The sequence below is a fragment of the Pseudorca crassidens genome, chromosome 19, assembly GCF_039906515.1.
Source record: "Pseudorca crassidens isolate mPseCra1 chromosome 19, mPseCra1.hap1, whole genome shotgun sequence".
NCBI classification, from domain to species: Eukaryota; Metazoa; Chordata; class Mammalia; order Artiodactyla; family Delphinidae; genus Pseudorca; species Pseudorca crassidens.
The window spans coordinates 53002995-53018266 of record NC_090314.1 but is presented as its reverse complement, the minus strand read 5'-3'; the positions used below and the strand labels follow the sequence as shown (position 1 = coordinate 53018266).

General features: G+C 60.8%; 1 protein-coding gene across 1 annotated transcript; it reads left to right on the top strand.

The window, feature by feature from the left end:
- Positions 1–5436: 5436 nt before the first annotated feature.
- On the top strand, positions 5437–10371 carry PVALEF (parvalbumin like EF-hand containing). Its single transcript, XM_067714469.1, has 5 exons — positions 5437–5591; positions 8197–8309; positions 8492–8627; positions 8967–9082; positions 10188–10371. The coding sequence occupies exons 2-5, from the start codon at positions 8204–8206 to the stop codon at positions 10229–10231; spliced, it is 402 nt and encodes a 133-aa protein (XP_067570570.1). The 5' UTR covers positions 5437–5591; positions 8197–8203; the 3' UTR covers positions 10232–10371.
- Positions 10372–15272: the final 4901 nt, after the last annotated feature.

The following is a 15272-nucleotide window of genomic DNA, read 5'->3' as shown; positions in this document are numbered from 1 at the left end:
CACTGCCCACCCCCATACCATGGGCCCTGCCTCTGCCCACCAGGAAGATGCCCCAGACACCTGGACCTCGACACAACCGGGGGACTCCCTAGGGACAAGCAGGGAAATGACCAGTGGCCCTAAGTTGTCCCTGTCCAGATTCTCAGCGCCACCATGGCCAGCCTCAGTGACCAGGATCAGAAGACCCTCTGTGAAGACCTCCGTGACATGGGTTGACCAGTGAACACACACACAGTGCACACACATGCAGTGCACACACTGGCATACAGAAGGCCAGATCTCGAGGGCGTTAGGGTTGCAGATATCCTCCAGGGTCCAGGTGGGGCAGGAGAAGTCCACCCAGGGCTGCAGGTCCAGCACTGTTACTCCATTTGACCCGAGTGACACCTTCCCCCCGTGCACTGGGGTCCTCTGAGATTCACTGGACCCAGGAGCCCTGCTGCTCCCCTGCCGTGGTGACCGTTGAAGCAGAGGTGCCCTGAGTTCCTCCACCATTGATCTGTTCCTCTGGCCAGCGATTCCCATGTGTGGCCGGCCACCAGCACTCACTGGCTACCACAGGACCCAAGGACCCGTCCCCAACACACACACACACACACACACACACACACACACACACACCCGTGAGAAAAGACAGAGAAGGTAGGAACCTGAGCCCCAGGGGCAAAGCTCCCACACGTGAACCTGGCTTGTCCAGTGCTGGGGTCAGGGTGTGCAGGGGTGAGGACTCACAGGGGTAGACCTGCCAATCGGGGGTGACCAGTGGCCAGCCTGCCCCAGGACTCCTACAGAACTGGCTTCTGCCAATCCCGGAGTGGTACGAGATCCCTGCCGATGTGCCCCCCGCCCCACCACCTGGAGGGAGGCAATGCCCCAGAGCCCTACATAGCTGGGTCAGGGGCCAGGCCTGACAGCGGTGAGGGCTGGGGTGCCCCACGTGGAGCGACCACTGCCTCAGGCATGCCTCCACCTTCAAAGGCCGGGCTGGTGGGGATGCCTCGTCTCTGCTTCTCTTCCACGGGCATGAGAGCACCCTGGGCCTGTGGCGACCGAAGCCTCGGGCAGGAGCCTCAGGAAAGACAATATGGAGTCAAGGACAAGCCAGGAGTAGTAGGGGGGGAGCACCTTCCCTAGAAGGAGCCAACCCCCAGGGAGTCTGGGCCTAGAGGATTTCCAAGAGGGCCCAAGGCCCTGGGACAGAGGGGAGAGGCCTCCCAGGTCAGGAGCAACATGGGGGCCAGACCAGGGCTCAGGTGAGGCGAGGGAGGCACCACAGGGCACCAAAAACTCAGTAAGGACATCCATCGACAGATGAATGGACACACAAAATGCGGTGGATCCGTACAGGGGAACATTACCATCAGTAAAAAGGAACAAAGCGCTGACGCGCTGCAGCACGGATGAACCTTGGAAACGTGCTCGGTGGAAAAAGCAAAAGGACAAACACCACAGGATTCCACCCGTGGGAAAGACCCAGGCTGTTCAAATGCACAGAGACGGAAAGTAGATGGATGCTTGTCAGAGGCCCAGAGAAGGGGAAATGGGGGTACGGGGCCTCTTTTGGGGGTGATGAAAATGGTCTGGAATTTTATAGAGGTGATGGTTGCACGACCCTGTGAATATACTTAAAAACAATGACATGTACACCCTGAAATGGTCAACTTTACAGCATATGAATTATATCTCAATGAAGCTGTCAAAAACAAACTTGGGGGCTTCCCTGGTGGCGCAGTGGTTGAGAGTCCGCCTGGCGATGCAGGGGACACGGGTTCGCGCCCCGGTCCAGGAAGGTCCCACGTGCTGCGGGGTGGCTGGGCCCGTGAGCCATGGCCGCTGAGCCTGCGCGTCCGGAGCAACGGGAGAGGCCACAACAGTGAGAGGCCCGCATACTGAAAAAACAAAACAAAACAAAACAAAACAAAAAAACTTGGTCTTCAAGGTAACTAATATTTTAATGCAATATCTTAAAGAATCAAAATTAATGAGAAAAATCTGTTATGAGCAACATATCGCAATTCTGAATCAAGGCAGGAGCAGAAACAGTGGTGAGCCATCTGGAGCCTGAGGCCAGAGACGCTCTGGACGGCTCACCTGTCAGCCTGGTGCCCCTTAAAGTCACAGCCCTGGTAGGCACCTGGTCAGCCTGGTGGACACAGCTGCCTCTGTGTCCCTCCAGGAACCTCCAGGCCCCAGGCCTACATCCTACCTGGGTCCTCACCCGAGGCTCAGAAAGGGGGTCAGAGGGGGCGGTGGGCCGGGGGTCGGGCAGACAGCGGTAGGAGAGAGGGCCAGAAGCAGGGGGGCATGAGAGGGTCCCGGGAAGGGGCTGTTGAGTGTCCTGGGGCGGCCATAACAAATGACCACACACTGGGGGCTTCAAACGACAGAAATAGATTCTCTCACAGTCTGGAGGCTGGAAGTCTAAAACTGAGGTGTCAGCAGGACCGGGCTCCCTCCAAAGGTCTAAGGGAGGACCCTCCCTGCCTCTTCCAGCTCCTGGCGGCCCCAGGTGTTCCTTGGCCCATGGCCATATCATTGCAACCTCTGCCTCTGTCCCTCCGTCGCCACATGGCCTTTCCCTCTTCTCTGTGTCTCTCTTCTTATAAGGAACCAGTCACTGGATTAGGGCCCATCCTAATCTAGTGTGACCTCGTCTTAAGGGTCACATCGGCAAAGACCCTATTTCCAAACAAGCTCCCATTCAAGGTACTGGGATTAGGACATGGACATATCTTTTGTGGTAAAGGACACAGGGGCAGGACCATGGGGATGGCCAGCACCTCTTGAATCCTTCCTGTAATAACCCGCATCAGCATTTCTGCACGAAAGGCTGCCCCGGATTCAGCCCACAAACCCACACGCTGGGCACCAAAGTGCAGGGCCCCAGGGACCCCCCTGCCTGCCGGGATCTCACCCCCCAGCGGGCTCCCCCAGCCCACCCCTTTCTGCTGCACGGGGATGTGGTCCCGGCCTGGGATGGAGGCAGGGAAACAGATGTCTCTTGTTGTAATCACGCTTCCCCACCCCCACTTCTGTGTGCACAGGAGGGGTGCCAAGGGGAAATGCTGTCCCCCACCCGAACTTGCCCGCAGATAGGCCCCAACCTCAGGCGAACCTCTCCCCCACAAGCCCACCCACCACAGCTGTGCTCTGCAAAGTGGGGGTGAGAGGGGTTCCAGCATTTGCCAAAGAGACCTCAGAGCAGGTGCACCCGCCAAGGGTGCCCGGCCTCCCCAGGAATGGGAAGATGCTGCCTGGTGTTCTGAGCCAGCCAGGGGGAGACGCCATGCTCTGAGGAGGCTGTGGCTTGAAAGAGCTTTGTCCTTATATAAAAACGGCTCCCTGGAAAAGAAGAGCTAATTCCTCTTAGGTGTCTAGTACTCACGTCATGGGGCAGGGCTGGGCTGCGGGTCTCTGCAGGGGTTTCCAGTCTGCAGCAGGAGGGCCGAGAGCCCACCAGCCCCCCTCCCGCGAAGTTGTTCCAGGCAGGCCGGGGCGGGGGGCAGTGCCAGCCCCTTGAGGTCCCGAGAGACCAGAGTGTCCCAAGGGGACAGAGCCTGCCGTGCCTGGGCACAGGGGAAAACGGTATCCCCAGAGCTGTGAGCTGGTCCCCGTGGCCCCCTCCAGGCCAGCTCAGCCCAGAGGGGGGCCGGTAAGCTACGGCCAGGGCTTCAGGAGAGGAGGGGCGGCCCAACTCTGAACCGAAATGAAACGGGAGGGACTGCCCAGGGGACTGGCCATCTGTCAGCTCCGGGCAGGTGCTGGTCCAGGAGCCCGCCCACCCGCTCCCCAGCCCTCGCTTCATGGCCTGGGCAGGGGTGGGCACGGATAGGGCCTTCTGGAAGGTGCCGGCGGAGGGGGTGCTCAGATAACATAAGCCATTTTAATGTGCACAACTCCGTAGCGTTTAGTGCATTCACGATATTGTGCAGCCGTCACCTCTATCTAGTTCCAGAACATTCTCATGACTTCAAAATAAACCCTGTACCCGTTAAACAGTAACTCCCCATTCCCCCAGCCCCACGGCAAACACCAATCTGCTTTCTGTCTCTATGGATTTGCTTCTCCTGGACATTTGATACCAACGGCATCACAGAATATGTGGCCTTTTGTGACTGCCTTTTTTCACTCATTGTGGGGCTGTCAGGGCTCATTCGTGTTGGAGAGCGTTGGTGCCTTGCTCCTTTCATGCGGATAACATTCAACTCTATGGACAGACGTGTTGAGAGATGTCCCTGCTGCCTGCTGGGGACCAGAGTGCAGTGCAGGTGTGGGTGTGCAGGGGGCGCGGGGCACCCAGCCTCGGCTGGGAATCTGTAGGGTAACCCTTTTGAAGAGGAACGTGGCAGGACCATGGAAACTTCCATCATTCATCCTGGTCCTCCCACTCTGGTCTCCCACAGTGTCTCTGATGACAAAAGCACTGGGACCTGGGACTTCCCTGGTGGTCCAGTGGTTAAGACCCTGCACTCCCACTGCAGGGGGGCGTGGGTTTGATCCCTGGTCGGGGAACTAAGATTTCACATACCGCGTGGCATGGCCAAAAAGAAAGAAAGAAAGGAAAGCACTGGGACCTGCTCCGGGTCCAGCAGCAGGTGGTCAGTCAAGGAACTTACTAGAACATCCTCAGCCTGCTGGCCTAACACACAGCTGTCTTACGTCATGGCAGAGTGCGGCGACACATGATAAACTTTTGTGCAGAGAAAGCAGATCTCAGAGCTATAGGAGCGCCATGTAAAATGACGGGGGCAGAAACCCCCGCAGGGGACAGCTGGTGACGGAGGGCTGGAAAGAGGCTGCACAGACGTCTGCACCGTCAGGGGCACCACTCTGTAAAATACTGAGGCCGAGAAAGTGAATGGACAGTGAGCCGTTCCCCTCCAGGTGGGCCACGGCCGGGGGGGCTCTTGGGGATGTGTCCCTCTCTGGTCCCCCGTCCTCACCCTGGTGACTGCCCTGTGAGGGTCCTTCCCAGGGACAGAGACCAGCCCCGCCCGGGGTCACACAGCCCTGCTCCCTGTGCCTGCAGGAGTCATCCTGCCTGACGGAGACCTCCCTCTCCTCCCCTCGCCTTGACAGCCAGCCCTGGCATGGCTCCCAGCCCACCACAGTGACCCAGGGACAAAGGACAGCTGCCCAGCCTGACTTCTCGTCAGAGGAGGCCCAGTCGTCCAGTCTTCTGCTGCCATCTCGGACACGCTGGCAGCCTGTACCCCCTGGGCCATCTCCTGGACCGCCGCCCCCTCTCACCCCCACGAGGCCAGCAGGCAGGGTGGGACCTCTTGCGACAGATAGCAAGTCTACTCACTCGGCAATGTCATCACTCTCCCTACCCCCACCCCAGGCTCGGGGAGGCCAGGCGCTGCTAATGGTCAGTCTGCCCAGCCTGGTGTGGACGTGCCAAGTGCCAACGAGCCCCTGGGGGCGGCCAGTGCCAGGCTGGAGTACCCAGGAGAGGCGGTAGGACAGCTGCAGCCCCAAGATGTAAACAGGCCGAGCGGCTGCAGGTATAAAGGCTGGAGCCCCCACAGCCTCTCAGCAGCCCCAGCCTGACCCGCCTTCCCAGAGCCCTCGAAGAAAGCCAGGCGAAGGTGAGCCCTGCCCGGGGAGCGGTGGTGTGGGCACCCAGCCAGGCCAGAGCTGCCCGAGCTGCATGGCAGGGGCTTGGGCCTCGTCTTTCGCTGGACAAGGGGAGGCCCTGGGTGCTGAGGGACCCCCAGGGAGGTCTAGGAGAGGAAGAAAAAGAAGGGGAAGGAGAGGGGCAGCCCCAAGGTAACTGAGTCTGCAGGGGTGGGCACGTGTGCACGCACGTGCCTAGGCAGGCCTCTGAGAGCATGGCTGCAAGCTGGGGTCACTAGGGGGAGGCTGAGACCACCTCACAGGGCTCCCAGTGCTGAGTGGGGGAAGGGCCTGGCAGAACAGAGGCTCCAAGGCCCCCAGACCCACCAGCTCTGGCAGGCATGCTGAGCCAGCTCTGGGCCCACATGCCCAGCCCCTGTCCCAGTGGGGCCCCAAGGCCTCCATCACCGCTTCCCACCTCCCTCCAGCCCATGAGGCCTTTTTCTCACTGAGCATCTGAAGTTGGTGATTCAGTCTCAGGGGCTAGATGCAGACCACAGCCCCCAGGAGGGCCACATGGGCGGTCCAGAGTGGTCTGGGGATAGGGGAGGGCCCTGCCAGCCTTGGAAGGGGCACAGAGAACGCAGCAATACTGGGCATACGTGGGGGTCTGCGGGGGGGCGGAGCCAGGCCTTAAAGCTATGACCAGCTTTGGCTATGGAAGGCAGTGAGGGGGGAGGAGAGGGAGGAAGGCCTTTTCAGGGGGAAGGGCGAAGAGGGCAGGGCCCTTCCAGGCGCTGGGGGCACCCCAGGAGGTGCCAGGCAGCCCCCTCCCCACCCCCCTCCCCGCTTCCTGCCCTGACTAGGTGTGCCAAGTGAGACTCCATCCCAGGCCCTGGACCAGATGCTATAAATACACCAACCACGGCCTGAGGCCCAGGCCCTGCCTCTCCTGCTGTTTCCAGCTCTGATCTCAGGCTCCCCTGCCTTCATGGGGGGTGGGGGTGGGGGGATGCCCCAGAGAGCAACTGGGTGGGAGCAGGGTGGTAAACAGCCCAGCACAGGGCGCCCACAGCACTCTGCAGTCAGGATGTCAACCCCAGGCTTGGCCAGACCTGGCCTGGAATTTGGCCCTGTCCCTCTTCCATAAAGAGGGTGACATTGGTCCTGGGCAAGGCCCCGAGTGGCAGGCAGGGAATCCCTTCCCTCCAGAATGAACCCCATGATTCCAGGATATAGAGGGGAATCACGGTCTCACCATGGGATGCAGGGTAGTGGGGTCTGTTCTGGGCCTCCAAGGCCTGGGCCTGCCCTTGATCCCAGCTGACCACCCCCACCCCACCTCCCGGACTGGCTGCAGGGACTTGCCATTACGGGTGACACGCACCACAGGATCCAACACCCTTTCCCCACCATCTCCTTCCCTCGTGGCTCCTTGCATGACCCTGTGAAGGGGCAGGGCAGGGCGGGCAGGGGTCTCTCCATTTCACAGATGAGAAGCCTGAGGTCCAGTGCAGCTGGGAGGCACGCCCGGGTCAGGAAGCAGGACACAGCCCTGGGCAGGATCCAGCCCTCCCTGCCCCTCCGCTGCAGCTTGAGTTGCAACCTTTGACCCGTGGCTTCTCCACTGGGAGGAAGGAGCCGCCTCCGGCCACTGCCCGGCTGGCTTATGCCCCGCAGGTCACCGAGCTGCCTCCCCTGGCGGCGGGAGTAGGTTCCAGAAGGCTCACCACCCCGTGAACTTCAGAAAAGGCCAACGAGCCTCTGAAATAGCTGCTCTGCCACAAGCCCCAGAACCCAACCCGCCCTGGGGACAGCAACCCGAGAGCTCCGCAGGTCACAAGGCACTGGGTGGGGGCACGGGACAGCCCGGTCCCTGTGTCCAGACCCCACCTGCCCAGCTGGAATCCCGGCCTGCCTCAGTGGCTCCTGCCTGAACCCCCAAGAAGGGGGGACACTGCCGCGGGCACCTCCTCAGGGCAGATGCACAGCGGGCCGCCCTCCTGAGCGCCTGGGAAGGGGGTGGGGCCATCCTGCTGGAGCGGGTCTGGGCCTTGCTCAGTCCAGGGCTGGCTCAAGGCTGGCCTGCGCGCAGCATGCCTCCCAGCTGGCGGCTAGTGCCCAGCCAGGATGACCAAGGCCCGCCGGTCTGGGGTGCGGGAGAGAGAGACTAAGGCCCTGGGCCCTGAGTCCCGGCAGGAGGAGGTGGTGCTTCAGGTAACCAGGAAGGCTTCCCAGAGGGGGTGGCTTTGAGGTGAGCCTGGAAGGACAGAGGAAATTACCCAGCAGCACTGAAGGGTCAGACAACGCCTCCTCCACCTCTTCCGAGCAGAGTGACGGACCTCGTGTCTATCACTTATCATCTCAAAGTCTCGGTCTCTTCTGTGAAGTGGGGTAACACCTCAGGGTGGCCAGCTATCTTCCTCAGGGCCTGGCCACGAAGGCCTCTGCAAGGCCAGGGCCCCAGGGTGCTGAGAAAGCTGGCCCTTCCAGCCGCCCTCTGCAGCCAGAGGCCCGCCTGGGTCTGGGTGCCTGGGGTCCCCAGTCTAGGGCCAGGAGCTGGCACCAGGCAGGGTCCAGGCAGAGCACCCTTTCCTGCCCAGCACACCCGCCGAGCCGGCTCCCTGTCCCCTGCAGGGCCAGGATGGACGAGGACTTCTCCTCCCAGATGAAGAAGATGGCCTTGGCCATGGGCACATCCCTGTCGGACAAGGACATAGACCTGCTGCCCACCGACATGAGGCACCATGGTACAGCCCACCCCCGCCCGCCCTGGGCCAGCCCCACTGTGGACGCAGGAGCCCCCCCGGGCTGGGGGAGGGCACAGGACCCGGCAGCCCCCACCGCAGGGCAGGAGTCCCCCTCTGGGCTCAGGCCCTGGCAGTCCAGCCCCGAGGCGGATGGCCCTAGTGACACGCCCGGTCATCCCCAGGCTCCTTCAACTACATCAAGTTCTTCGAGTACATGCAGAAGTTCCCGGCCTCGGGGCAGCAGGAGAGTGTCATCCGCAAGGCCTTCCAGACCCTGGACAAGGACAAGAGCGGCTTCATCGAGTGGAATGAGATCAAGTAACAGCCAATGGCCGGGGACAGGATGTCCTGGGCCCTGGGCCCCCTCCCTGGTGGTGGCTGGGAATGAGGGGGTACTGAGCTCTGGGCCCCCTCCCCGACCTACAGCTACCACGCTCACCCCAGAAGACCTGGTACCCCCACTGGGCTCCAGCAGGCCTTGTGGGAGATGGGGCCAGGCTAGAAACAGGGGCACAGCACTGGGCCTAGGCCCAGAGACCCCACTCCAGCTGGGCCTCAGTTTCCCCAGCTGTAAAGAGGGGAGCAGGTACCTTGTATACCATTGGGCACCAGCCAGATGCCCCCTCAGCCCTGACCCAAGCCCACCCCCGGCCCCAGGTACATCCTGCACATCATCCCCAGCAGCGGGCCCACCACCCCACTGACGGACGAGGAGGCTGAGGCCGTGATCCAAGCAGCCGACACGGATGGGGACGGGAGGATTGACTTTGAAGGTGGGGCAGCAGAGATGAGAGGGGCAGGGATACCTCTCAGGACCTTCCTGCCCCCCACTGCCCGTCACTCGCACTCAGTTTGCTCCATGTCCAGAGCCTGTCTCTGTGCAGGGCTGACCAGGATCCCCACTGCCAGGCAGGGACCCCATCCCCCAAAGCTTACAGCCACCTGTGGTGGTCACCATCGTCCCCGTTCACAGATGGAGAGGCTGAGTCTCTGGGATGCTGAGGGGGGTTGGGCATTTCACCAGGCCCAGGGGAGCTGCTGCAGGTTTCTGAGCAGGGGAGAGGTGGCCCAAGCCGGCTTTGGGGAAGGTCAAGGGGGCAGATTAGATGGGGGGTTTCCGAGATGGGGAGGAAGGTTTGAGGCAGAGACCAGGGCCTGAGGAGCTGCAGAGGTGGACACAGGTGGAAGGAGGTCAGGTGGGCCAACAGCTGTGTGTGAGTTGAGCGGGCGGGAGGGGGGTGCCCAGGAGGAAAGGCATTTGTGGGGCAGGCCTTCCCTGAGTCTCCCCATGGCTGCCCTGGGGTCTGCATCATCCTGCTGCCCACCCACCCAGATGCTGACCCGAAGCCTGGAGGATGGCCCTGGGAACAGGCAAGCACAGGCTCAGAGCCCCAGACAGACTGGGGACCTGTCTTCACCCCCCAGGCCTCCACTTGCTGCCCGCAAATACCAGCAAACCTTGACTTGTGGGGTGGTCGCAAGACTTAAAAGAGGGGCAGCCAGGCCAAGGGGTCTGTTTAGGATGCAGCCGCCCAGCCTCTCTGTGCCTCAGTTTCCCCACTGAAGGCATGATGACCACAGGAGCACCAGCTCAGAGACTCTGAGGGGAACTGCTGAGGGTTGATCGTAAGACCCAGGGTGGGTGAACTCCCCACTGCCAAGCTGGCCGGGCACAGGGCACATGACAACGGTGTGGGGCACTCGGGCAGCCAAGTTCCGGTCCTTCCTGCTCCCCACCCAGGACTCAGGAGGGCAGGATGCAGGGCCCCCCTGGACCGCGAGGTGCCCCGTCATAAAGGAGGCTTCCGGCTGGGCCTGCAGGGCTTGGTGGGGCACGAGCCAGGGGGTTATTTACTAGAAATCTGTCTCCTGTTCTAGAATTTTCTGAATTGATCAAAAAGGAGAACATTGCAAAGAAGTAGCACCACGTCCAGCCCCGGCCGGCTGAGCATCCCCCGAGGGGCACCGTGGGTTTCGCGAGTGCCCCATGGAGGCCATGGGAGCGGACGCAGCTTGAGCCAGGAAAATGGAAGAAAAACAGCATTAAATGAACCGCAGCCCATGTGTTTGTTGGGTGTTGCAGCGTCAGCTGGGGCAGGGGCAGGGTCATGGGTCTCTGGGCGACAGGTGGCGGGCAGGGTGGCATGGGGGGTGCAGGAGGGAAAATGGAAGACCGGGTGGTGGGTGTGTCCAGCCTCCTCTGCCCCTTCTTGTTCCTGCCTCACGGGGGGCACCCTCAGAGGGCAGTCCCCCCTCCAGCCCCGGCACCTCCTGGATCTGCCCTCCCAGCGTGGTGCTCTCTGGGCCCAGACCCCCCACCCCCCACACACACCCAGCCCCGGCCTCCACTGGGCTCTGCGCAGGCTGCTCACCAGGCTGGGTCTTAGGCCGCTTGGAGTCCACAGCGCAGGGACAGCTTCAGCCCCAGGGTGCCTCTGAGGTGTCCTGGCACCAGCCCTGCACCCTGCACTCCGGGCTGGACGTGTCCAGGGCTCAGATCTCTGCCGATATCTCCTCGCCTCCTCCTCCCGGTCTTTGAGAACCCTCCCTTTTTTTTTTTTTTTTTTTTTGCGGTACATGGGACTCTCACTGTTGTGGCCTCTCCCGTTGCGGAGCACAGGCTCCGGACGCGCAGGCTCAGCTGCCATGGCTCACAGGCCCAGCCACTCCGCGGCACATGGGATCTTCCCGGACCGGCGCACGAACCCGTGTCCCCTGCGTCGGCAGGCGGACTCTCAACCACTGCGCCACCAGGGAAGCCCCCACCTCCCTCTCTTTGAGGCCTCCTCCCCTTCTCCCCAAGCTCATCCTCCTGTAGGAGTCCTCCCCCACCCCACCCTCTGTGCCAGCCACACTCGCCCACCCGGTGGGCTCCCTTCTTGTGCCTTAAGCACCTCTCTCCTATACTCCAGACTCCTGTGCCCATTCTGGCTGCCTGACACCCCGTTTCATGTGATGGAGGCGTCTCAAGCTTAACGTGCCCAAGGCTGAGCTCCCGTCTTCCTCCCACAGCCCCACCCTCAGTCTTCCCATCTGTTAGCTGCATCGTTCCTCTGCTGCTCAGGCCGGGAGCTCTGTGGTCACCATGCAGAGGGTGTGGATGTGCTTCCCACTCCATCCTGGGGACGGGTAGCCGGGAGAGCACTAGGCCCCCATCTCAGCCCCCTGCATCCGCGTGCGTGTGATGGGTTCCCTCCTCCAGCTGCCACGGGACTCCAGACTCTCTAGGATGGAGGGGCCAAAGGTGGCTAGATCACCCCAGGGTGAAGGCACTGCTCTCAGGAGCCCCCAGGCTGGGCTATCGCAGGAGCAGCAGCCTGCGAGCCAAGCTCACACACCATCCTCGGCTCCTCTCCCTTTCACACCCACCTGCAAGGTAATCCCACTAGCTCCGCCCTCAAAATGCATCCAGAGCCCCATTCCCCCACCATCTGGGCCACCACCAGCTCTTGCCCAGATGACCACCTTGGCCCCCAGACTGGCCTCCCTGCCTCTACCTTCCAACAGTGGGTTCTCAATATAACGGCCAGAGACGTCCTTTTATAATACAAGTCAGACCCGTGGCTTCACTCGGAACTTTCCAGAGACTCCCCTCTCATGCAGAAGAGCCAAGTCCTTGGGATACCCACATGCTCCCTGACTTTAGACCCTCCCACCCTCACTGCAGCCACACTGGCCACCCCACTGCTCCCCAGCCAGGAACCACCCTGCCCCAGGGCCTTTGCATGTTCCTGGGCCTGCTATGCTCTTCCCTAGACATCTGTCTGTGTGACTAACTCCCTCATCTCCTATGTTTTCCTCAAATGTAACATCCCAAAGAGGTCAACCCTTCCGCCCTGTTTCACATTCCACCCTACCTTGCCCAGCATTCCGCATTCTCCTTAATCTATTCTCTCCATAGCACTAGCATCCTCTAATATACCATATGAGTTGCTTATTTATTGTCTATTATGAGCAAGCAAAGCATCAAGGACATGGGTTCTGAGATCCCCGAGAGGAAAACCCAAGAAGCAAGCCTGACGTTGGCACAGGGTCCCTGCCAGGGTTTGCAACTGGTGGAGACGCTGAGTGGCTGAGGAGGGCGTCCGGCAGTCTCCTGGGTGTTCAGTACCTGCCAGGGAGGAGGGTCTTTGCTTGTGGGTCCTATGGGGCTAGGAGTGAGGAGGGAGGACAGGAGTATGAAGCCAGTCCTCACAGAGACTGGAGCCCAGCCTCAGCCAGCCCAGTCCTGTCCTAACTGCCACCAGAGCAAAAGTAATCCCTCTGGACCAGGGTCCAAATTCAGCTCAATGCAGGCCACACCTGACTGTGCCCATTCGTCTGCATATTGTCTGTGGCTGGTAGAGAAAAAGAGAAAGCTGGTGTGGCTGCTACTATCAGATGGAGAACACTTTAAGGCCAGAAGCTCTGCTAGGCAAACAGGGACAGTCTGTAAAGATAAACAGTCAACTCACCAGGAAGACACACAGCTCTCAATTTGTATGCACCTACTAACATAGTCTCAGAGCATAAAGCAAAAATGGGCCAACTAAAATGAAAAAGAGACGATGCACAATCACAGTTGGAGATTCTAGCATTCTTCTCTTGGGAACTGATAGAGCAAGTAAGAAAGAAATCATCAAGGATATAGAAGACTTAAAAAAACACAATGGATTAACCAGAGGAGCTAGAAGGCCAAGGAGACCTTTCTTGGGAGGCTGGGGCCTAACAGATACCCTCACCCCTGCGTACGGTGCCACCCAGCCCACTATCCCTACCCCAGGGAACAGGAATGGCGTCTCAGCCCCCCTTCTTTGGGGCACACCTGTGCAGGTGGAACAGTCCAGCGGGGCAGGCCTCCCACCCCACCCCCAGCATTGTAGCCTCTCAGGGACACGTTTCCACCAGCTGGGACGTGTGAGATGCCACCACAAGGCCCATGGGCAGTTCATGGGCACGACGGAGACCCAGGATGACACAAAGCTCCAAACCAGTTAATGTCAGGAGCAAATTATCTGTGACAACAAAAACTTGAATAAAATTAAAGCAAAGAGCTCAGATAATAGCAGAAATGAAGGAGTATAAGGGATGCAGAGACTGGTACAGAAGGACACCCAACCTGTCCTTGTGAACAGATGAATGAATGGATGAATGGATGGGTGGATGGATGGGTGGATGGATGGATGGATGGATGGGTGGGTGGATGGGTGGATGGATGGATGGGTGGATGGATGGGTGGATGGATGGGTGGATGGGTGGATGGATGGGTGGATGGGTGGGTGGATGGATGGATGGGTGGGTGGATGGATGGATGGTGGGTGGATGGGTGGATGGGTGGGTGGGTGGATGGATGGGTGGATGGATGGGTGGATGGATGGGTGGATGGATGGGTGGGTGGATGGATGGGTGGATGGGTGGATGGTGGATGGGTGGGTGGATGGGTGGGTGGGTGGGTGGGTGGGTGGGTTGGTGGGTGGATGGATGGATGGGTGGGTGGGCGGATGGGTGGGTGGATGGGCGGGTGGGTGAGTAGATGGGTGGGTGGGTGGATGGATGGATGGGTGGGTGGGTGGGTGGGTGGGTGGATGGGTGGCCGGGTGGCCGGGTGGGTGGGTGGACGGGTGGGTGGGTGGGTGGGTGGATGAACAAACAAATGAACAGATGAATGGAAACCCGTAAATCAGAAGCTAGGGAGTCAGGCACCATCTCCCTGATTGGAAAGTCACCACCATCCATTCCTCTGCTTCTCTGGCTGTGCCACCATCTTTCCCTGAAAGTCACCCCAAGTACCTGTCTTCCCATCTGCTGAAAACCTTACTTGCAAAACTACCATAGTTTAGAAACTCCCAACGACAGCTTCAGGTAAAACTACATTTTGGGGGTGGATCAGAGCATCCAGAGGCTGCTTCTCCCCGATTTGGTCCCTGCCCTGCCCCCAGAGCCTCTGGCCTGGAGACCAGGGAGCAGCCAGCGCCCTCCGCTTCTGTGCAGCTCAGGGAGGGTCGAGCAGACCCAGCCTCTGAAGCCCGCAGCCTGCTGAGCTGGTGACCCACCGCCCCTCGCCTGGCAGAGCTCACTCCCAAGACCTTGCCCCTGGGGCCCAGCCCCTCCCCACCTCTTTTCTGGGACTCAGGAGGAATGCCTCAAATGGCCAGCCTGGCTTTTAGAACAGCAGGCAGAGACAGCTGGTTGGCTGAAGTGGGTGGGGAGCTAGGAGGGGCTCTAGGCCCAGTGGGAAGGGTTCTAGGAGCAAAGCTGTCCCAAGGGGAGACAGGCAGGGGCCAGGAGCGCTGTGGGTGACTAAGCAAACCTCCTCCTCACCTTGAGCCCCAGGACTGGGAGCCCCAATTGGAGCTGGAGGGGCTGCAAGGCCTGCTCTCTGCCCGGTCATCTCATGGCGATGAGACAGCCCCGCAAGGGAGGGAACATGGATGGCACACATGTGCTCTGCCCAGGGACCAGGCCAGGCACTCCACCTAGGAGGGGTCAGGCCCAGAGCGGCCCTGCTCGTCTCACTGCTGTATCCAGCTCTGGCCTGGGGTTCTGCGAGCAATCAGCTCTGGCACGAAGGAAGGAAGGAGCCGTCCCGTGCAGATGAGGAAACTGAGCCCCCGGTACCCCAAAGCAGGGAATGCGGGTGCCGGGAGGGCCTGCAGGTCAGCGCTCCTGTGAGCTGCCTCAGGCCCATGGGGCGTCTGCCTATGCCCTCCTGGTGGTTGAGACTGAGAGTGATCGCTGCCGGGACTCACACTAGCGAGAGGCCAAGCCCCAGGGCCTTTCAAGGGCGCAGGAGGGGCTCCACCTGCACTAGGGCCAGCCCTGCGCCTTCCCACAAGTAGGGTGGCGCCTGGGCCAGTAGGAGGGCTGTCCTGGCCAGCGCCGGCTCTCCCCAGAGACCTGGTCCCAGCACCCTCGGCCAGGGCAGCAGCAGCGACGAGTGCCTGGCGGGAGGGCAGCGGGGGAGAGTTCCCAGAGGGGGAGTGT

What these genes read in the sequence shown, in the direction of transcription:
- PVALEF (XM_067714469.1), top strand. Translation starts at nt 8,204, where the DNA reads ATGGACGAGGACTTCTCCTCCCAGATGAAGAAGATGGCCTTGGCCATG. An exon ending in CACCGACATGAGGCACCATG is followed by an intron (nt 8,310 to 8,491) that starts GTACAGCCCACC and finishes GGTCATCCCCAG; the next exon opens with GCTCCTTCAACTACATCAAG. An exon ending in CGGGAGGATTGACTTTGAAG is followed by an intron (nt 9,083 to 10,187) that starts GTGGGGCAGCAG and finishes CTCCTGTTCTAG; the next exon opens with AATTTTCTGAATTGATCAAA.